Source organism: Chenopodium quinoa, unplaced genomic scaffold (assembly GCF_001683475.1).
Source record: "Chenopodium quinoa cultivar QQ74 unplaced genomic scaffold, ASM168347v1, whole genome shotgun sequence".
Lineage (NCBI taxonomy): Eukaryota > Viridiplantae > Streptophyta > Magnoliopsida > Caryophyllales > Amaranthaceae > Chenopodium > Chenopodium quinoa.
Genome location: NW_018742899.1, coordinates 2,691,165 through 2,714,698, shown reverse-complemented (window position 1 = coordinate 2,714,698; position 23,534 = coordinate 2,691,165). Strand labels below are relative to the sequence as shown.

Genomic DNA, 23,534 nt, shown 5'->3' with positions numbered 1-23,534 from the left:
TAGCTTGTTTTGCCTTTGTTTTTAGTAGGAGTTTTAGGATTGAAGTTTAAAGTTTCAATGTGTATTATGTTATTCTCCTTGAACTAATTATTTTGGTATTGTGGTCATTAAAAGCAAGTACTAGTATTTGGTTTTTAGGAGTTTTATTTTTTTTTATTTTTTTTCGGTTGGTAAGGAGAAGGGCCCTATCGGGCTGAAACCTCTCACAGGTCCTCCCGGCCTGGGTTAGCGGGCTAGGCACTTTAAAAGTGGGGGGGAAGGGTAAGGGAATCCCTACCCCAAAGTGCCTCTAATAGTGGGGTTTGATCCCACCACCTTATGGTTGTGAGATGCAGACCTTACCACTAGATCAATCTATGCTTAGTAGTAGGAGTTCTAGTATTGAAGTTTTAAGGTTTCAATGTGTATTATGTTTCAATGCAAACTTATCCTTTTGTGAAAAAGCAGCCAGGCATCTTATGGCACTCTATGACCTTCCAACATGGCGAGGCACTCGTGTATATTACCTCTAGACCTGATCAAGTTCAGCCCGGCCCGTTGGCCAACCCAATTATGGGCGGGTTTTGGGCAATTTTTCGGTTCGCAATCGGGTCAGGCCCGGCCCGATTTAAAAAAATTGGGCAGGCTTGGGAAATCAATTTTATGCATATTTAGTTAATTTTTTGGCCCAACTCAAAATTGGCCCGAAAAGCCCGCACGACCCGACTAAGCTAGTTTAGGCACATATATTCCGGTCCGAAGCTTGGCCCAGTTTGAGGAGTGGGCTCTTTTTTTTACCTCGGCTCGGCCCGGCCCGCCCATTGATCACCTTTAATTACCTCTTCCTTTCTCTCTTTTCCATATCCTAATCATTGAGTCCCTAGATTCACTAGTCACTTTCTAGATGATATAATCACTTTTTAGATGATATACGTAGTAATTATCTTGTTGTGAGTCATATTTTGAATGATATAGTCAAATTTTAAATAATTAAGTCAGGTAATATAGTCACTTTTCAAATGATAATTATCATTTGGATAATATAATTTCATTTCGAATGCTATAATTACTTTTTAAGTGATATAGTCACCTTCTAGATGATATAATCACTTTTTCAATGATATACTTATCTTTCAAAAGTTATACTCACTTACAAATAATATATATTCACTTTTCAAATAATATAATTAATTACCGTTTGATTTCGAGTGATATAATTACCTTTTGCGTGATATAATTTACCACATTCCAGGTCATGGTAAATGAGAGAGAAAGTAGTTTGAAACGATAGTTTGCAAATGAATTTAAAGGGTGAAATTGTTTAAAAAGATGGTTGGGTGCACAATAAGTTATTGTGCAAGCGCTGGGTGTATTTTCTAGAATTTATATATTTTTTTATAATATAATTAATAATACTACAAGATTTGATATAGTTCAAACAAAAACTTCTATGTACACTCAATTTACAATAATATTAATGTATATCAAATAGTTTTAGGGTAACTTTTAACAATTTTGCGATAACTTTTAGTTACACTTTATTAATCCCAACTTTGTCCAATTCACTTTGAATAATCCCAATTATCGATTATTCTGCAATAATCGCAACTTTCACCCCTGTTTTCTTCCAACAATCCTAAACCGGTTAACAAAAGTCAATAACCTTTTATTGTAGGTTGCTGGACATGTGTCGGCATGTGAGTGGTGAAAAAAATTAAAGAAAAACTAGTCATCGCTCCAGCCTCAACCGCCACCCTACCTCTACCGCCCAGTAGAAACCCCTCAAACCACCCTCTTCCCCGACCACCTAACCGGAAACAATCCTCCGCCACCGCCTAAAATTTTCGCCAGAATATAGCCTAAAAATTTGCCTAAAAACACCCCAAAACCGCACTTGAAATACACCCCAAAACTACCTGAGAAGTCACCTGAAAAACGCCTTGAGTCGTCGTCGCTCTAAATCCTTCGCCGGAAAAGCTGCACCCTAAATGCTGCACCTTAATTCAAACACCGGTTTCAAGGGAAAGGGTTTGGGGATTTGGCCGGTTTTGTGGGTGGTGTAACACCCTAGAAATTCCTTTCCTTTAAAATACTTGCTTTACCCATTTAAAAATACGAATTAGGAAATTCTAAGACATTACTGTAATACCCTTCATGATTTCTTTAAAGGAGTTTAATATGCTACTTATACCAACAAGATGCATCTTTTTTTTAGGGAGTTCATATGCTAAGATACTTCTTAATTAAGTGTGCTCGGCTAGGAGTACTCTTGGGATGAGTGACCTCCTAGGAAGTTCTCCCGAGGTGCGCATGAATGAGGACAAAATATGCCGGAAGGACTTGTGTTGGTCTATGAGGATAGTTGTTGACCCTTGATGCGCATTTCGTGACAATAGGTCCCACCCTAATTTGTTTGGGGTTGGGGTGTAACATTACTGCCACTGTGATAACGGTTAAGGCAATTATTAAAGACACACAGCGGAAGACTTGTTTCAAAAATCCTTTTAAAAACATAAAACTAACTTCAAAGTTAAACCAAACGAAAGTAAATTCAAACCAAAGTCAAACGAAGTCAACCTACAACTTGGAACCCTTATAGGCCCTTTTCAAAATCCAAACCAAAATAATTAAAATCATTGCGTTAGTCCTATAAGCAAATAATCATTATTCAAAGCAGATAAACACATCATATCCTCATAGAAACTAAACAAGATTCGCTCTTCATTCATGCCTCAACTTGAATATGCCGCATCACCTGAAAAACTTCTATTTACTTTATTCCCACTACTCGCCATAAGAAATGGGTCGTCGTAGGGCCAAGATAAAGATAAGGCCAAACAAACATACAAACACACAATGAGAAATGCTGAGTACATAAGTGTAAAAGAAACACACTAACATGCATACAACCTAGCATCACCCAACATACCTTCTTGCACTTGTTTTCAAGCATACAACACACAACTCATACAATAGACAAAGTTAATTGCTTATTTATTTGATTACACATTGAAAGGGGTTCCCCCATAACCTGCCCCAATAAAGGGGTATTAACACGGGAGCTAACCGTGCCAGTATAAAAAGAACCCCACTCGTAAGTGGCGGAATTCCTGCGTATAATAAAAAGGAAAATACAGCGTCCTGTACTCTCAGTAGAAATTACAGTTAAATATAAAACCCCATAACTCCCACCATATGTTCATACTTTAGGTGTATACGTTCCAAGAATTTTGGTGCATAACCTCTTTCACTTTATGTTATTTACATATTTTTAAACTAAGTGATGACTCTCAATCCACAAAACAATCCATCAACACCATTCATTCAATCAACCGAACATTCCAATTTAATTCTTGAATAATTAGTGATGAGCACAAATAATTTATTGTTGAACCCTTTTTAAACTACCTTGGTGTGGAAACACCTTAAGCGCATAATGCACCAAAAATCTTATTTCTCGATGTTTGATACACCTTAAGTGCACTTAGGCACCAAAATATAATTTAATTCTCGTGTTCATAGACACTTAAATAGCTCAATCCTTATGCTTAAAGCATCAATAAAAATTATATGAACCATAATAAAATTCCCCTTTTATATTCTAAACCAAATCAAATGTTTAGCTTAATTAAACATGTCTTCAATCATGCCAATAATAAAAAAGTGTAGTCCATATACAACATGCCAACATAATAAATTTCCATCAATAATTCATTCCAAACAATCATGCCTCATAAACCAATCATCAAATCCAATTCAATTTCATAAAACCAATTCAATCCAACAATTCCAACCAATTCCTAGCATGATACTAATTTGGAACTAATTAAAATAAATCCTAACATGCTTCTACAAGCTATATAAATTTTCGAGTACGCGTATGTACCTCGAATATGATCTCAAAATCGTCACGACTACACGGAATCGCTCACTTGGAAATCTCCTACAACCCACAAATACTAAGAGACATTAATACCCACTCTTATTAAATTTCCAACAATATAAACACACTTTAAAACACTTTTAAACCTTTTAAAACATGCTGAAAATTATTTAGAACCACTTAGTTTTATTCCCAATTAATGGGTAATTAAAATCCTTTCAAGAAAACCTTAATTTAGCCTTTATATAAAAATTCCAGCAATATTAAACCTATAAAACTTGCTGTAATTTGCTTTAAAAACATCAATATCAATAATATAAATCAACCACAATTAATTCCCTTCAATAAACATCAATTTAGAAACCTAGGGTTCAATTAATTTGGGGCTTTTTCATATAAAATCAAATCTGAATATTATATATATATATATATATATATATATATATATATATATATATATATATATTAAACACCATCAACATCATTATAATTTCATCACAAAATATCCAAAATCATCAATCATCAAAGCTTAATAAAAATCAAAGCAAGATTTTATTTTAGCAAAATCGCACACGCACACGAAGGAAGAGAAGGACGGGCTGCTGCTGTAATACCCCATGTTTTTATAAAATAATTTTTGGGCCAAATTATTTTAATTATGGGAGTTAAATAAAAAAAGTTTTATTTTGAGTCAATGGTTTTAAAATATTTTGATTTGATCGAAGGATCGTATGTAAAGTATATTTACATACTCCTTCAAAAGATAGCCCATATTAATTTAATTAGTCCAATAATCTTATTTAGATAGTTGGGCCTAATACTCTATTCTCAATGTCTATCTGTTTTATGAGGCCCAAAATTTACCCTAACCTACTCTACACTATAAATCTTCCAAGTGAGAAGTTTATTATTTCTTGCTGCTGCTCCACCACGAATCTGGCCACCACCTTCCGCCGGTAGTCCGACCGCCGGTGAGCTTGCACTAGCCGACCACACCACCGTGCTATCTCCCTCTCCTCTTTTCCTTCTCTTTTTTTTTCTTTCCCCTTTATTTCCTACGTGAGATACCCACTTCTCACGCTGCTCTTTTCTTGCGTGGCTACTGCTGCCACTGCTCTTATAGCCGCCGAAAACTGGCGCCGCCACCACGCTAGTCCATCATCATCATCACCCCTTTCTCATCTCTCTCCTCTTTTGGTTTTATCTTTTTAATTTGTATAATTATATATATTAGTATTGGGTTTGGATTTTTATTATTGAAACTTGTTTAATTAGAAATTTATATTTTGATGGTTAAAAACCATAATTTCAGATGATTACACTTGTTTTAATTTTCAGATTTCATGATGTTTCAAGTTAGGGTTTTAATTTATTAAAAATGTGATTTTTGAGGTTTTAATATTAAATAAATTTGGGGCTTTTGTGTTCTAAGTGTTTCTAATTGATAGTTCAGTATAAAGTATGTTTTAATGGGTTTTTGATTAGTTTATATTGCTGAAAATTGGCCCAAAATACTACTTTTGATGATTTTATGAAAAAGGGTGTAATTACCCATTAAAGAGGAGTTTAACTAAGGGTTTTAAAATAATTTTTAGATTATTTTGAGTGATTTAAAGTGAGTTTAAGTTGCTGGAAATGGTGTATACAAGGGTAATTAATGTAGTTTTATTGTCCTCTATGTTGGAGACTTGGTTCGAGAAGTGTTTTAGTGTATACGGCTACTTTAAGAGCTTATTTGAGGTACGTACGTGTACTCAATAGCATGCTAGGATTTATTTTGGTTAATTCCAAACTATTATCATGTTAGGAATTGGTTGGAATTGTTTGATTGAATTGATTTATGTATATTGGATTGGATTCGATGACTTGTTTACGAGGTATGATTAGTTGAATGAATTATTGATTGAAATTAATTATGTTGACATGTTGTATATGGACCACACTTTTATTATTGGCATGTTTAAGGGCTTGTTTGATTAAATTAAAAGTTTAATTCGGATTGGAATATAAAAAGGGAATTTTATTATGATTCATATAATTTTTATTGATGCTATAAGTATGGGAGTTGAGCTAGTAAGTGTCTTAGTACACAGGAAAAAAAAATGCGGTGTCAGTACACTTAAGGTGTTTTAAACACCAAGGGATATGATTTGCTGTGCATTATACGCTTAAGGTGTTATTTAACGCTAGGTAGTTTTAAAGGATTCAACTTTTAATTATTTATGATCACTAATAATTCAAGAATTAAATTGGAATGTTTGATTACTTGAATGACTTCTGTTGATTGATTGTGTTGTGGATTGAGAATCATTGCCGAGTCTAAAATATGTAAATAACGTAAAGTGAAAGAGATTGCGCACCAAAACTCTTGAAACGTATATACCTCGAGTATAAACATATGGGGGGAATTATGTGATTTTATATTTGATCATAAATTCTATTGGGAGTACAGAACGCTGTATTTTACTTTTTATTTTATGCGCAGGACGTCCAATCACTTTCATGTGACATCTATGCCTATCCGGTTAGCTCTCGGAGTAGTTTACCCCAATTCTTTGGGGCATGGATTTGGTGGGAAACCCGTTTGATGCGTAATTAATAAATAAGCAATTTAATTATCTATTGTTGAGTTGTATGATGTATGCATGTAAACGGGTGCAAAAAGGTAAGTTGTGGTGCTAAGATGTATGCATGTTAGCGTGTTTCGTTTACGCTTATGTACTCAGCATTGCCGATTGTGTGTTTGTATGTTTGTTTACTTTAATTTCTTATCAACTTAAAAATGTAAGCTGTAAATTCAAGCTGGAATTTGATAAGAAATTTGATCTAGTAGATTAACAGAGAAAACGAAACTATTGTATTAAGACATTTTTCTATGCTTTAAAGCTAAAAGTGAATTTGCAATTAAAGTAAAAAAACCAAAAACTTAGAAATCATAAAATTGAACAAAATTCACAAAGTTTACTTGTAATTTTAAGAGTTCTCAACATAAATTCAGTAAATTACACAGCAAAATCGATGATTTAGATCAAATTTCAGGCATTATTTCAGATTCGAGTAAATGACGGATAGGAAAGCGAAATTCAATAACAAAATTGCAAATGAGGAAACATATAATTGTAAAAACCCTAATATATCAACTGAAATCACATACTCAAATAAATGATTGGGAAAACCCTAATTTCACAATCAAAAACGCAAAAATTTGATTCAAAATCGAACAAAATCAAAGAAAGCAATGTTAATTACAATTGAGTAAACTAACTTGCTCATAAACTTGTTTGAACAATGCACAAAGATGAGAAGATGAATATTGATGTCGTGCCAAAAGATTAGAGAAATCACAGAAGAAGAGAGAGTTTGCAGGAGGAGAGAGAAAACAAATTGAAGAGAAAGGAAGAAAATTAGCAGCGCATGAGTTAGGACGAATGTCATTCAACACGTAAATTACAAAAATGACCTTAATGAGGCGGGTGGAATGTGAGCCATTAGATTGAACGCGATCAACGGTCTAGATGAGTTCCTAGTTCCTATTATAAACCTAGGTTCTCACATGATTTTGATTATACAAGGATAATAAATTACTTTCATTCATTGAAATTATTTAATTTATACTTATTTAAAATGAGTAACTTTATTATCAATAAGCATACTTAACTTCAAGTGCATATCAGCGCATAACACCGCTTATTGACAAACGAAGTGTATAGGAGGGCAGAAGTGTAATTTACCAGGCATTAGAAAACTTGAATATTCCACTTTATTATGCTAGTGGTACATTTAATACTCGAAAATGTATCACTGAAATCACATTGGTACATTTAATCAAAGTGGTACGTACGTTTTGTACTTTGAATTGTACCACTAGAAAATCAATGTCATCCTATACACTTTTTAAGCACATAGGTGTTATGCACTAATACTTATTCCTTAACTTCTACTTATATCGAGTTAACTTTTATTTATACTAGTATGTGTTGTCGTACCCCGGGCACCGGATTTCCTCTGCAATATATATCCTTGTGCTTTTAAAATCCTTACATTAATTGGCTACTTATATAATAATCATAAAGTAATAATTACTAGATGGAAGCCTATGCGATGCACGGTTTTTTCATCTAAGATTTTTAATTATTTGATTTATTGTATTTATTGATTTCAGACAAAATTACAAAATTTTAATATTCTTTTTTTTTACTATAATTTATAATGAATTTATTAAATATAAATAAATTGTAAATATAATTTTTTTTTCCGTTATATAAATTTTTTAATGTGAAATGATAAATTTTAATAATTTAAATCCTAAATCATTATTCATTGTTTTACCATATCTATTTCGATAGAATCACCAACCTCGTCCACAACCAACCTACTACATCAATGGATAAAAATGTTAGCCAAACTGAAATTGATATAAATTAAATCTTTACATTTATATAAAATAGATCAATATATTTACCAATAAATGAAAAATTATTGCGATATAAAATCAAATTTATGCATTGGAATTTTTTCATCATCTCCAATAACAACCAAAGTCATCCATATATTAAGTATACAATATCTAATCGTATGTCATTGCATAAACAAATAATCGTTTAGTATCCTAAATAAATATAGTGTAACTAATAATTACAAATATAAATTTAAACATAAGATTTAAAAAATTACCCGGACATTGATGACCTAAAACTAACACAAAATTACTAACACAAAATTCGCTTGATGAAGTTTTGTATTGATACAAAATTTTATTTGTGTCGTATGATGTGTTAGATATGCATGTAAAAAAACATTTATTAAATAAAACATAAACATATAATCGTTGAGTATCCCAAATTAATACAATGTAAGTAATAATTAGAAATACTAATTTAAACATAAGATTTTAAAAATTAAGCTAAAAATTACCCGGCCATTGATGACAAAATATTAACACAAAATTACTAAAACAAAATTCGCTTGATGGGGTTTTTTATTGATACGAAATTTTATTTGTGTCGTATGATGTGTCAATTTATAATGGTAGGTATCACAGATTTTAATTTAATTATAATTAACGAACAATTTGTATTTCTTATCATAAATACTATCAAAATTTATCTTATAATGATAAGTATCAAACTTTATTATAAGCGTTTATCATTTAAATATTTTTTACTATATTTTTTTTTTGATTTCTTATACTCGTAGTATTGAATTAATAAATTTCTTTTTTTCTATATTTTTACTTTATTTTTTTCATTAAAATAATTTAATCCGTGGATTATAAACTACGTGGCATTAAAATCTTAGATATATCAAATCTAATTCGTTACTTTTATCTAGGTGGCGATATAATTATTTAATTTAAAAATAAAATATAAATCTTTCTTCTTATTGGTCGAGATAAGTATATTTCTTACGTGGCGCTCCGAATGCTCTCCAAAAATGCCTACTTTATTTATATAATAATTATTATTTTCTCAAAGGCATTATCACTAATGTCTAAATCTATCCACGTTTGAAACATTTGTTGCTTTAAATGTTCATAATCGTATGAGTAATTTAATTTTACGGTTTCCTTGACGTTTAACAACTTGAGTACTCCTAGACTTTATTCAAAACCCTAAATTTGAAAATAAGTGTTCGGCTCCTAGAATTTTACTATTTTTCTTTTATTTTTGAATAATGATTGCCTATTTGGAATTTTAATCCTGGTGGTGATGGCCGATTTGTTATTGAATTTTAAAAGAAATTTTTTATCTATATGCCAAATTTTAAAATGTATCATTGATACAAACATTGTTATGTAAGAGGTGTACATCCCTTTGATTTAGAATATTTTGACGTATAGGATACTACTGATTTTTGTAAGAGCGAAATATATATTACAAAAATATACACTATATATATGAGAAAAATATTTATGTTATTCGAATTTTCAACTCATGGATTAATAATCACTTGACAATATTCATACTTGTAAAACAAATAAACTACCGCTCATAAAGTTGTGGGTTATAATTTTTTAAAGTATATCATAAATGGATTTATTTTAAAGTACTCTTTACTTCTTTAGCACGAATATTTTGATATAAAAACAATAAATTATTAAGATAATAATTATTGAATGTTAAAATTTAATTTTATAAAAATAGGGTTATATATAAATATTGGTGTTTTATAGAAAATAAAGCTCTAAATCAGCAATTTTATCCTAAAAATCTATCCAAATTTTATTGGAAAAAAAAAACTCTAATAAATTTACTTTTTTATCTTACAAAACCTATTGAAAGCTATCCAACATTTTTATCCTACGTGTCATACTAATAATTAATTGTTGCCTACGTGACGTGAAACTTGGCGAAAAGTTAAAACGCCAAGTGTCGCTGTCTTGTGGCTTGACTAAAAGTCCGGGCAATGACCCGATTGTTGATAAAATTTTAAAATAACTTTTTTGCTTGAATGTTAAATACGGCACATAATCCATTTTTGTAATACATTGTATTTAGACATACAATAACATATCACCTATTTAAAAAATAATGTTATTATTAATTTTTTAAATAAATTAAATATTTTATAAATTGATCTTATTTTAAAGAATTTTTAAAAACGAATTTTATGATGAAAATAGAACCGAGTTAGAAACATCTCCAATGGCAAGGTACAACATATTGTAGTTTGTCTTGCCACATCAGATTTTTAAACTACAAAGGTTTCAAGCTACAAAGTTCCACATTGGTTGGCTACAACACTTTGTAGCTTGCCTCATCAAACAGTTGTTTTTTTTTTTTAATGTTTAATATTTTATTAAAATTATTGGATAGTATAATGATTTTTTATTTACTACTCGTATATCATAGATGATTGTGGATGTAGAAAAATTAAAATGTTTTAAAAGAGCGTGATTGAGATAATACCCAAAAAAAAAAAAAAAAACTTAAACATATCACATATAAATATAGTATATTTTATCTACTACTCCGTAGCATTTTGCATGCCAAACAATTTTACACACATAGTATTCCAACTGCATTATTTTTTAAATTAAAAAAAAAGGTATTTCCTTCAAATTTTCAAGTAGTATTGCTCAAGTGAATTGAAGCAGGTCTTCCAATGTTGTTCCAATGGTCAAGATATTGCTTTGATATTTTTTAAATTTGCAAGCAAGTCCCTGTAATAAACTATTGGAGATGCTCCAAATATTTATTAAAAGTTATTATTAATTTTGTATATATGAAATAAAAGAAGTATATCGATAATAAAACTCTATACAACATTTTTATCTAAAAAAAAATCTATTCAAAATTCGCTTACTTAGCATCATATGTGTCACAATAAAATCTATTTGTCGCCTACGTGGCGCGACACTTGGCGAAAAACTAAAATGCCAAGTGTTGTTGTCTCGTGGCCTGGCTGTGAGACCGACTTTATTTATAAGTGACTAGTTTTGTGCCCGGGCGATGCCCAGATTGTTGATAAATTTTTGGGCTTGAATGTTAAATACGGTCATATAATCCCTTTTTGATAATGCTAGATATTTAGACATACAATATTATATCGCTTATTTATATAATAATTGTACTTTATGTACTTTTGTTTGTAAATAGATGTCTATGTAATTATAGACTTGAAATTAATTTTATTGAACTTAAATTATTTTTACCGAACTGAAATTATTTAATTTTTACCAAACTAAAATTATTTTTACTAATTAAAACTTATTTTAATTAATTCATTTTTAAAAATAAATTAAATATATGATGAATGGATCTTATTTTAAAGAACTTTTTAAAACAAATTTTATGATAGAATTAGAACTGAGTTATAGGATATTTAAAGGTTATGATTAATTTTGTATATGTGAAATATTAGAAGTATATCAATAATAAAACTCTATAGAACATTTTTATCTTAAAAAATCTATCCAAAATTCTCTTCCTTACCATCATATGTGCCACAATAATATCTATTTGTCGCCTACATGGATCGACACTTGGCGAAAAACTGGAATGCCCGGTGTCGCTGTCTCATGACCAGCTTTATTTATTAGTGACATGATATGATATGATTGGGTCGAAAAACATTTATGGCAAGTTTACAACAAATGTACACTATTATTGTTAAAGGTTTTAAAAACTGATCCAACCTGGAAAAAAAAAACCGCTTCAGATTTCGACTTATATGTACAATATAATTTATCATGACTCGACTTTAATATAAATCCGACCCAACTCGACCAAACCTCATCAAACTTTATCCGATTATTCGAATTGACACCTCTAATTATAGTATGCTTAATAGGATGCTTGATATTTTTAAAGTGTGTATATGTAATTCAATTTAAAGGACATTAAATCATTGTCAAGCAATTGTCATTACTAATCCAAAGGACTTTAGATCATTGACAAGCATTTGTCATTAGTACAATAGCACTTAATTTAGCATATGAAAAATGTTTTATGGGTCCTAAAGCTTACAAAACCACGCATATCTTACCTTCAAAAGGAGAAAAGACAGAGACTACATATACAAATTATACAATTGATACAGAGGTCACAATCACACATTAGTAAATTTTTTTTTAAAGGGTACGGTCACAATAAGTAGCGTTACTAGCTATTTCGTATTCACTACGTACTATATATACACCAAAGCTCAAAGATAAAGGGCTAAAGGCCATTTAATTAGTTACTTTGAGTTCTTGTTTCTTCTTTCCTTCCTTCTCTAAAACAATGGCATCAAACAGCAAAGTATTGATCATTGGAGCAACGGGATGCATTGGAAAATTCATCGTCGAAGCAAGTGTTAAGAGCGGACACCAAACTTTTGCTCTTGTTCGGGAAGAAACCTTCTCTAAAGTGCATACACAAGAGTATTTTAAGAGCCATGATGTGGAAGTTCTCATTGTAAGTCAAAATTCTTAGCTAATTAATTTCTTGTACTTCCATCTCGTTTTTGTTGCATCTTTACCACTCCTGCACAAGGTCGTTCCTGACTTTTTATAGGCCATATGCAGAATTAAAAATAAGGGCCTAAAAGAAAATTGTACACTAAATTAATGTAATTGTTAGGAAATAAGGGTATAATTGTGTATGATTAATGCAGAACAAGTCAATGAAAAATAAGAACGAGAAAAGCAATAAAGAAGACGAACAAAAAACACACGGATTTATGTGGTTCGATCAAATTAGACCTACATCCACGGGTGGGGGATTCGAGAGCTTCTTCAGTATAATGGAGAAAGAACGAGAGAATAATACAAAGAGTCCTAAATCTAATGGCTCAAAAGGTATGGTCTAATTGATCAACTAAAGGGTTTTCTTATAACACAAGGAAACTCTAATAAAAACCCTAAATTGTTCCCCAAGTATACTCAAATAGTCGTCATTAGAAAAGATATAATTTTAGGCCAGGAAATATCCCATAAATTATCCTAGAAAAACCAAACTACCGAGCTATAGCTCGAGCCTGGCGCAAGTCTTCATAGGGCCGAGCTATAGCTCACAACCTTGTCGCAACTTAGCTTCGTTAGGTCTTCGTAAAACGGCCATAAATTTCTCGTTTCTTATCGACATTGGGCATATGACCTACCGTTGGAAAGCTCTTGAAACAAGCTATCACCTCCAACTTGAATCATCTCAAAATAACTTGTAGTTTTAGAGATATCTGCATTCAAATTCATCCCTACTAGATTTCGAGTCACACTTTAACAGTAACTGTAGGGAATTTTTCAAACTCTTATTGAGCCCTACCGTGGTCCATGCTTTTAGGCATGGCGGCGTTCCAAGGAAAAGAAGCCAGAGAAAAAGAGTCGCCAACAAGTTTTAGGAACTTGTAAACCGTTTACGGGTGTGAAGGTTACACTCCATTCACGATCACGGAGATCGCTAACTCCATAGTGGTCCGGAACCATGCTGGATTTTCGGGGATGATTGTATGAATCCAACCTAAAACAGATTGAACCCGCCCTAAATAGGCCTCTACTCAATTCTTATGATATTCAAGTGCGCTTTTCGATCAACATACATACATCAAATTAATCCTAAACCTGTTTAATCTACGTTGGTTGATTATTAATGCACAATCAAATCTAATATTAGTGATCACTTGAATTAAAGTCATATTAAGCCTAAATTCAATTATTAATTATCTTATTAGCTTAGGCGTGATTTCAAGCACAAATTCCCTTTGAACATGCAAAATGGGGCGTGATCAAGCAATAATAATAAATCATGAATAATCAAGCAACATATGATTAATACAACAATCATCATCATAACAACATCCTCAAAACATCATTAATAGTAAGATCCTAGGCATGATACTAAACGGATTAATTACAAATCCTAGAACGTCACTAATAACAAATCAAAGCGTTATTCTAAACATGATACTACAAATCATAACAAGCATCCTAAACATGATATTAGGAATTAAAATAACATCCTAAGCATGATACTAGGAATTAAAATAACATTCTAAGCATGATACTAGGAATTAAATTAACATTGCAAACATGATTTCTACTCCAAAATCAAAGGAATAATAATAAGGTAATTGAATTACTCACTTTGATGCCTCAACCTTCTTGCTATTAAAACAATACACACGTTAGTAACTTCGGGAAAGTTAAATCAATAAAGTAAATAAATCAAATATGAATTGAAATATAGATTTGGGACCAAACCCTCGTAACTATCAACCTTTCAAGTCGAGGTCGAAGGCAACCTCGAGTATGGTTTGGAGTATTTGAATCTCGCAAAGGAGGTATTGTGGATGATTTAGATGTATCAAGGATGTGTTTAGGCTAAGAACATGGATGATTGATAATGATTGGAGCTAGGTGATTATAGCTTATGATTGATGGTTCTAGCTGATTTGGGAAAACGACCTCTATTTATAAGAAAAAAAGAGAGTCGAACGATAAAAAAAGATCAGAATTTGAAACGGAATAAAACAGGTTTCATCGCGACGCGATAGAAGTATCGCAACGTGACAGAGTCTATCGCGGTACGATAAAAGTATCGCGGCGCGATAGGACTATCGCGGCGCGTTGGTTCTGTTGTCCTGCGATGATTTATAAAGATAAACAGTCGTATGGAATTTCATTTCCAATAGAATTGGGTTAACAAAATTTATCCGGACGTCTTTTAATTTGATCGGGATAAGGACTATCATAAGAGAAGTTTTATTCGGCTTCGAACTCTTTTAATCTTTATCTTTTTCGGAAAGGATAGAGTATAACCTTTTAGAGGATTCTAGAAGCTCCTAATGAATCCTAACGGGTTTAGGATTGGGAATATGGTATTTGAACCCTCGCATGATCATTGGGTTGTAGGTAAGGTGGATCTAGGCTCGGTTTGGGCTTGATTTAGGATTTTGGCCATAACTTATTCATTTTAAGTTGGACTTGGGCATATAATACATCGTTGGAAAGTTCTTTTCAAGCCCCATTCAAATAAACAATAATAGGATCGGGATTCTGGACCAAAATAATCTTGTTTAGACGTTTTTTATAAGTTGGACACGAAATGAATGATTTTAAGGATACGAAATAAATGATTTTGAATTAAAACATTTTAATAAAGGTTAAGGACATGGTCAAGGCTTAAGGAGACTTCACGAGACTCTTCAACTCTTTACCAAACTCGTTAATCAAAACATGAAAGGTACTCATCACTGGGTTGGTTTTTGGGGAGACACAATCAGATGTCTACAGTAACATATATATAATAAGTTCAAAAAACATACTCCATATTAATATTGACAAGTAGCTTTTTTTTCAAATACTAAGCCATTAATCTAGTTAATTACGTAGTACGAAGTATTACAAAGTAAATAAGAATAACACATGTTTCATTGTAATTTTTTTAAGATAAGATGAAGGACTTTATCAAACCAGCACTTCCCACAGGTTAAGTCATTCCACCTCCGTATGTAGGTCAATGCTGGCTTGAGAGTAAAGGGAGGAGGTAAGGGAATCCCCTTACTCCTAAGCGAATGTAATTGGTGGGGCTCGAACTCGTAAATGATTCTCCGAAAAACGTACATTTTTAATCTTTGAGTCACAATGTAGGGAGACATTTATGATCATGAAAGCCTTTTGAGAGCAATGAAGAAAGTGGATGTGGTAATATCAACTGTTGGTCATCGTTCTCATTCTAACATACTTATACAAGATCAAAGGAAGATAATTGCAGCCATCAAAGAGTGGTAATATCAAGGTATGTACGTATGTCATTTAACTCATAACCCTTAATGACTTAGGATTTGTTTATTTCACCTTATTTTTGCTGAACTGAAATTATTTTTGTTGAAATTAACATATTTTTACTAAACTAAAATTAATTTTTGAGCCTTAGTGTATAGCAGGGGCAGAGGGAGAAGGGTACAAGGGGGGACACTTATCCCCCCACTGTAAACTCTCTCTTTTTTTTTTTTTTTTTCGTTTAACTCCCAAATTGTAATTGTTTGATCCATAATTTTAATTTTTTTTTCGGAAGAAATATTGTTTATAATTTCAATTGTATGATATGATAATTGAATTATTAGTTTTTTTCTCAATTTAATTATGACATGTCAAATGTTCACAAAATTCAAACGATTCTAAGATAACGAGAAAACTACCTAATCTTTGACAATTCATGTTTAAAAGTATCCCAAGAAAATAATCCTCTTAATTTAGTTTCCCACAAACTTAAAAAAGTAATGTTGAACTAAGTGGTTCAAGTACTAATAAGTACCACTAGAAGAGGAAGAATTGATATATATAATGTCTAACTTGTTCCTCATGACCCGAATAAAAAAGAGGAAGAGTAAACATAATACTTCCTTTGTATTTTTTTTTATCGCATCACTTACTACTTTAGGAAGTTTACTTATTATTGCATCATTTCCTTTTTAGGATAAAAAATATCTATGTTCACACTGCAAATACCCAACATACCCTTACTTTTTATTTTATCTTACATTACATGGACAATTTTGTATTTTTACGTTTCTCTCTCTTACTTTTTTCCACTACCAAATTTTGCCTCCAAAACCCTATGATGCAATTAAAAAAAAAACGGAGGAAGTAGATTATACCACAAATCAAAGAAATGATGTGAGGAGAGTTTATATTCTCAAAAAACCTTGCCAATCAGGCAACCACAAACCCATAATTCTCCGGCCTCATAGACAAGTGTCCAATTTATTAATTTTTTCATTTTTTTTTGGTTTGTATAACCAAAATATTTTGGATAATATTTAACTATCTTTATGTTAAAAAAAAAATAAAATAAAATAAATTGCTGCATTTTTATAAAATTATACAATGTTTATTTGTCCCCCCGATATGAAATTTCTGGCTCCGCTACTGGTGTATAGTAGACTAACAATCACATTTAAGTCCAATCCTACATACACATACAAATTAATGGCCGAAAATTTTTATAGAAGACTAACAATCACATTTGATGATACACTATTTTACTAGCAGCTTATGTTTTCAGAGATTCTTGCCATCAGAATTTGGCATGGATGTTGATAGAGTTCACGCTGTTGATCCTGCTCAGAGTTTGATTGAGGCTAAGTCTCAAATACGTCGAGTAATTGAAGAAGAAAATATCCCTTACACTTTCATTTGTTCATACTACTTTGCTCGTACTAGCATCCAAAACTTATTTCAGCCTGAGCTTGAAGCTCCTCCAAGGGACCGAGTACATATATTAGGTGATGGAACATCAAAAGGTAAAGAGCATTTATACTACTTTCAGTCTTTCACATACAAATTATGTGCATGCTCAAAAGATGATGTTAAGTTCACATCCTATTAGAAGTAGGTGAATCATATATATCATACTCGTCAAAATATTCTTTCCATCTTATAATATAGTGCCTATATTTCTATTTTTATGGTTAAACTTTAAAAACTTTGATCACATATTCTCATTAGTAGAGACATGAGATATCATTAGATATATCTCAATTGTGTAGTTTTATAATATTACAATTTTATAATTTTTTTTAATCTGTAATTAATAATTGTTAGGAATATAAAGATATGAGATATCGGAATATGTGTGATATATTTTCCGTAGATATAATTAGGAGAATAATATATTTAGAATATATATGTTAAGATATTATTTAGTGAATATATCTTATACGAAGTATATAGTTATGGTAGTATGTTTTTTAGGAAGATTGTTTACTATCTTATGTTCGTAGGTTTTGTATAAATACTCTGCCTATTGATGAATAATAAATCAAGCCATTCTATTAACTCTATCTCCCCTAAATTTGTCATGCTATCAAAATCGGGTTAGATCTTAGGAGTGTTCACAAATATTTTCCTCCCTACCGGTCAGTTAGAAAATTAAACCCACCGGTGAGATAAACCTTTAGCGAAAAATATAATTTTAATTTGTCAATAATGTTGATGTTCAAAAACGCATGACAAGGGATATTAAAAAAAAGATCGTTATTATCTCCTAATCGAACAATTTCCTAACCTAAAACTACACCATGCGTGTAAAGCGGCAAGTTAGGGTCATTCACTAGGACGACTAAGGGACAGCAATATATGCTAGTGGAACAAGCTAGGTCGAAGAGCGAATTGGAATGATAATTTAACAACTATAAAAGGATTAACAAAGAGAACAAAAGCACTAGGGAAAAGGGGATCAAGGTGTACACAAAACTATCAAATAATTAACAATAATTTTATTCATCAAATTGGTATCAAGAGATAATTTTACTACATAGGTCACTCTCAGACACTCTAGACAATTGAATACATACATACTCTACCTAATTAGCTCACTCCAGCACAACTGGTCAAAGATAGCTATTAATAAGTTAAATTAAATACCTTAGAAACCGCCTTACCCTTTCCATAACCCGTTAAACAACCCCCTCCCTTCCTCAACCCTCAAAAATCGCCCTCATCCTTCCCCCTCCCAGAAATCGGTACCCCTGGTTGATTTCGGGGTATGGGAAGAGAGGGGGGGGTAGTTTTCGAGGGGTTGGGGAAGGGAGGGGGGTTGTTTTTCGGGGTGGGGATCGTAAGGCGGTTTTCGGGGTGGAGGGAATAGTGGTCGGGATGTTTTGGGGGGTTGGGGAAAGGGAGGGAAGTTTTAGTGGGCCAAGGGGTGGTCCGGTGGGGGAAAGGGAGGGGCTGGTTTTTTGATTATTTTTTTTAAAAAATATTATTATTTTATGAACCATTTAGGGTTTGACACGAGTCAAATCACTTGTTAATAATAGGTCGTTGACTTTTATTGACCATTCATGGCTTGTTAGAAAAAAAAAAAGCCCCCCAAATTTGATATTATTATAAAATAATCGAAAGTTGGGATTATTTAAAGTAAATGACTTAGAGTCAAGATTATTAAAATCAATTTTTCCACTGAAAAACCGACCCCGCCACCATTCCTTCCCCTTCCCCTACTACCAAATCCAAATCCAACCCCAACCCCAAAACCTCTCCCCGCCTTTTCCCCACGCTTAAAACTACCCAACACCTCATCTCCCACCCTCCCCCCCAACACCTCATCTCCCACCCCCAAAACTTCCCCCCCTCGGCTCCCTTCCCCCGCCCTATAAATTGCTCCCCTCCCTTACCCCAACTCCTGAAACAACCGCCCTCTCACTCCCTTCCCCCATCCTTGAAATGTTGTTATTTTTTAAAAAAGACTGAAAACTTTCATGCCAAAGGTCATAGTATTCATGACAAATTTTTCTAAAATAGAAACACTTCTTATAATAAAACTAAAAGGAAATAAAATAGAAAATTGAGAAAAACAAGGAATAAGTATTAACTAAAACTGAAAACTTAAACTATAATATTAAAAAATAAGAAATATAAAATAAATTATGAAATTAAGCTGTAAACTATTAAAATTAAAGTTACGAAAACACTCCACTCATAGGGGAAGACAAATAAAAAGAAAAATGAATATAGGAGAAATGAAGATTAAAACGAGATAATTATTAGAATATAAACAGACATTTGACCGTAGAAATAACATATATGTTGATTATCAACACGCCTTGTAAACCGCATAAAATGAAATGGCTTTATATTATGGGACATAGGGAGTATATGTCAATTAAGTTACACATATTACCTATTTTTTTTTTCTTTGAATTTACTCGTATTCTTTTTTTAAATGTTTCTTTTTAGTTAACATGTTTCTTTTGTCACGTTTGCCAATGGACAACTTCAACCATACATATCTTTAATTACAGATAAGCAAAAATTATGAAAAGTTGATATTTTGAAAATATATATTGTGATGAATCTAACAAGATCCCACATGACTATATTTTAAATTATGTATAAAACACAAAACATGGTCAAAGGGGAGTGTGTAAATATATAATAGTGCTAAAGTCAAAATGTGTCAACTAAAAAAAAACAGAGGTAGTATTATTTTTAGAAATGGAGTCCACCACTTTTAGGCTATGTTTAGTTTAACTTGTCTAGAATTAATCCGATTTAGATCAGAACGAATCAGACCAAATTAGATCAGATCAGATCTTTTTATTTGCGTTTATTTAACGTTGAATATTTTTATTTTCGTACTTTAAAAATTTATGAAAATTTCATATTTGAAAAGTACATATTAATACGAATCAAATGACATTGACATTTTTTAAAGTTTTGTCATGTGAACCAAATACATACCTTACTAGCTCTTACATATAATATTTTTTTAATTAGTTGTTATTTTCATATCTTACTTTTTCCGGCTTCCCTAATTTAAAGGTTGTTCTTGGTTTCCTTGAATAGTGAAGTGCGTAAATTAAAAAGAAACAAAAAGAGTAAAAACTACATACGTACTAGTAGGTAAATAAGATAGATGTTGGTTCATTTTGCTTCAGTTTTTATTACATTGATTAGCATATAATCATTTTCACTTTGTCAATAATGTAGGAATTTATAACATGGAAGAAGATATTGCCATGTATACTATCAAAGCAATAGATGATCCAAGGACCTTAAACAAGATCCTTCACATTAGACCCCCACCAAACATCTACTCTTTCAACGAGCTTGTGTCTTTATGGGAGAATAAACTTGGCAAGAAGCTTTGTTTCGGTTGAAAACAATGGGACCTTGCCGAAGGTCCGCTGAAATGGAGAAGACTGGATTCGGTCCAAGTTGTGTTGGGCCGAAGGTTTCCTGCACAGTGAACACACGTAAACTAGCCTCGGGGGTGTTTCCGAGGAAGGCCCCTCCGATGCTAAAGTCAGTACAATGTGTAAAAGGAAGACACTATGCAAGAGAGTTTGTAGCTTGAGGCTTTTGTGGAATATTTCTGAATGCAAGAATGAGCATATGAATTGGAATATGAATCCCCTGTGAATCTGTCAATATGATGGCTTTTATACCTCATCATATATGGAGAGGTTGGGCTTTAGCCCAATTGGCTTACTTTGTGGGCTGACCTTTGACTTTTGAGCAATTGGAGAGTTGAACCTTGACCTTGGGCTTTTAATTGGATCATTTAGTGCTTAGGCCCAATTTTGACTAAATTGGACCCAAACAACTTGCCCCCCAGACCCGATTTGGAAGGATGACGGGTCGGGTTTGATTTAATTCAGAAAAGGAGGGAAGTAAATGATTTAATTGATCCAAAAATTTGAATTTAAACCGTAATTAATGAGATAACAACGGTTAATGATTTGCGGAAGTTGGACGGATAATGGGCAGTTTAATCACAAGACATGTGTTTAATGGTTACTTAGTGGGTATTTAAGAGAAATTAAAGCACAGACTCTTCGTATCCCGTACCTGGAGATATAAACAGAGGCGCGTCATTCTCCTCACTTATTCACCAACACAAACCCAGAATTCTTCGAGAGAGAAACCAAGAACCCGCATCAAAACTTCGCAAATTCCCCGAGCATTGAGCTTAGAAACTGAGACTTGCCACTACGAACTCGTAAATCGGCAACTTTCGCTTCAGATTAAGGTAAATTCCTTTGATTTCAGTTTATTTTTCTTCGAATTCGAACTCCTTCCCCCTTTCTTTCGACTTTTCTCTTCGAAATAATCCATGGCAAGAGGAGTTAGAGGTAGAGCCCGTGCTCCAAGAAGAGCAAGACCGATTCCCGATCCTAGGAACAGGATTGGGACCTGGAATGGTCAAAGGCCGGAGTCTGACCCTGCTGATGGGATTAGGGCGACTCCCCTTTCCTCGGCTCCTCCTCAAAGAACGGATGAGCCGAGTGCTTCTGGACGGGATGATGAAATTCCCGCTGTCCTTTGGGATATCCTCCCTGGGTTTTCAGAGTGGGAGAATGCCGAAGTCGTTTCGGCCATGATAAAGAACCGCCCCTACTCATGGTGGGTAGAGAACGCCGATCAATATCGATTTGCCGAGCAAATTGAGTTGCATTACGACATTTTTGAAGCTGATGGATATTGGTGCCGAATGCCCTCAGCATCCGATAGAATCCATCGTCCACCCCCGGGGTATGTGGGGGTGTACACGAGACAGCTTCAGTATGGGCTGAGGTTCCCTTTGGACGTTTTCGTCCGAGACTTGCTGATCCATTACAACATTTCCCTATGTCAGCTAACCCCCACCAGCATCCGAAGGGTGATGACATACTTATGGGTCTGCAAGTTCTTCAAATACGTGCCGAATCTGCACTGCTTCAGAAAGCTCCATCGGCTAGTGCCAAATATTCAAAGTGGGCACGGAAGCCATGGTTCTGGGTGGTATCGGATTGAGTCCCGGCCCCAATATTTGACCATGTGGCCAAATGACTCTTCAGACAAGGACTGGAGAGGTCAATGGATTTGGGTTAGGGCACCCACAGATCCGGGACACCCTTGCGTCTTCAGCGCTCCCCGGTACTTAGCTGAGCCTGATCCCGAAATGGGAAGTCTAGGTCCCCCCGCAGATAACGGGGTGGATCCGAACCTGGATCAGCAACATATCTTCGGCAAGCTGCCGAACCCGGGGGGAAGTGGTCGAATGCAGCATATCCCGGAGACTTGGCTCCCCGATACGCATTACGTTTTCCAAGAGAACATGCTAGCAGCTGTTGGCCTCAGCCGAAAGTTTAAGGATGGTAAGCTTCTTCGGCTGGGGCCGAGGCTTTTTAACTACCTCTTTTTCTTCTCTCGCTTTGCTTTTTTTATGCTGTGCCGACATATCTAAGCTAAACTTTTTCCCTTTCCTTTTTTCAGAGCGGGACGAGACCAACGTTGGTATTAACTACGCTCGTCTTGGTGTTAACCGAGAGCGAGTTGTAACTGAACGGGCCCCGTCTATCACTGAGCCGAGGCATAGGGAAGTTCATCTGGATTCTTCCCACTTCCAAATTGAGGCTGTTGCTTTGTATCAGAGGCAGAAGCCTTGGTGGAAGAAGAGAGACCCTTGGTTTCAGCTGCTGAACGAAGAAGCTGAAGCTGCCCGCACAGCCGAAGAGGTTGCACGGGTACTTGAGGCTTGCGAAGGAGGAGAAGGGTCCTCCAGAGCTGCTGAAGCCGAAGCTGCAGCTAGAGCAGCTGAAGAAGACGAGGCTTTGCTGAAAACCTCGGTGAGCTTTCAGACAACTTTTCTTCTTTTTTTTTTTTTTTTTTTTTTTTTACTCACATTCTTCTTCCCCCCTGTCTGTTACAGTCTGAAGAGAGTAACAGACACAGAGAAGGCAAAGCTCCTGTTCGTCCCGAAGACCA

General features: G+C 33.5%; 1 protein-coding gene across 1 annotated transcript; it reads left to right on the top strand.

Moving 5' to 3' along the window:
* The first annotated feature begins 12,585 nt into the window (after window positions 1–12,585).
* LOC110726980 (isoflavone reductase-like protein) lies at window positions 12,586–20,944 on the top strand. Its single transcript, XM_021906520.1, has 4 exons — window positions 12,586–12,759; window positions 15,930–15,983; window positions 17,347–17,584; window positions 20,775–20,944. The coding sequence occupies exons 1-4, from the start codon at window positions 12,586–12,588 to the stop codon at window positions 20,942–20,944; spliced, it is 636 nt and encodes a 211-aa protein (XP_021762212.1).
* Window positions 20,945–23,534: the final 2,590 nt, after the last annotated feature.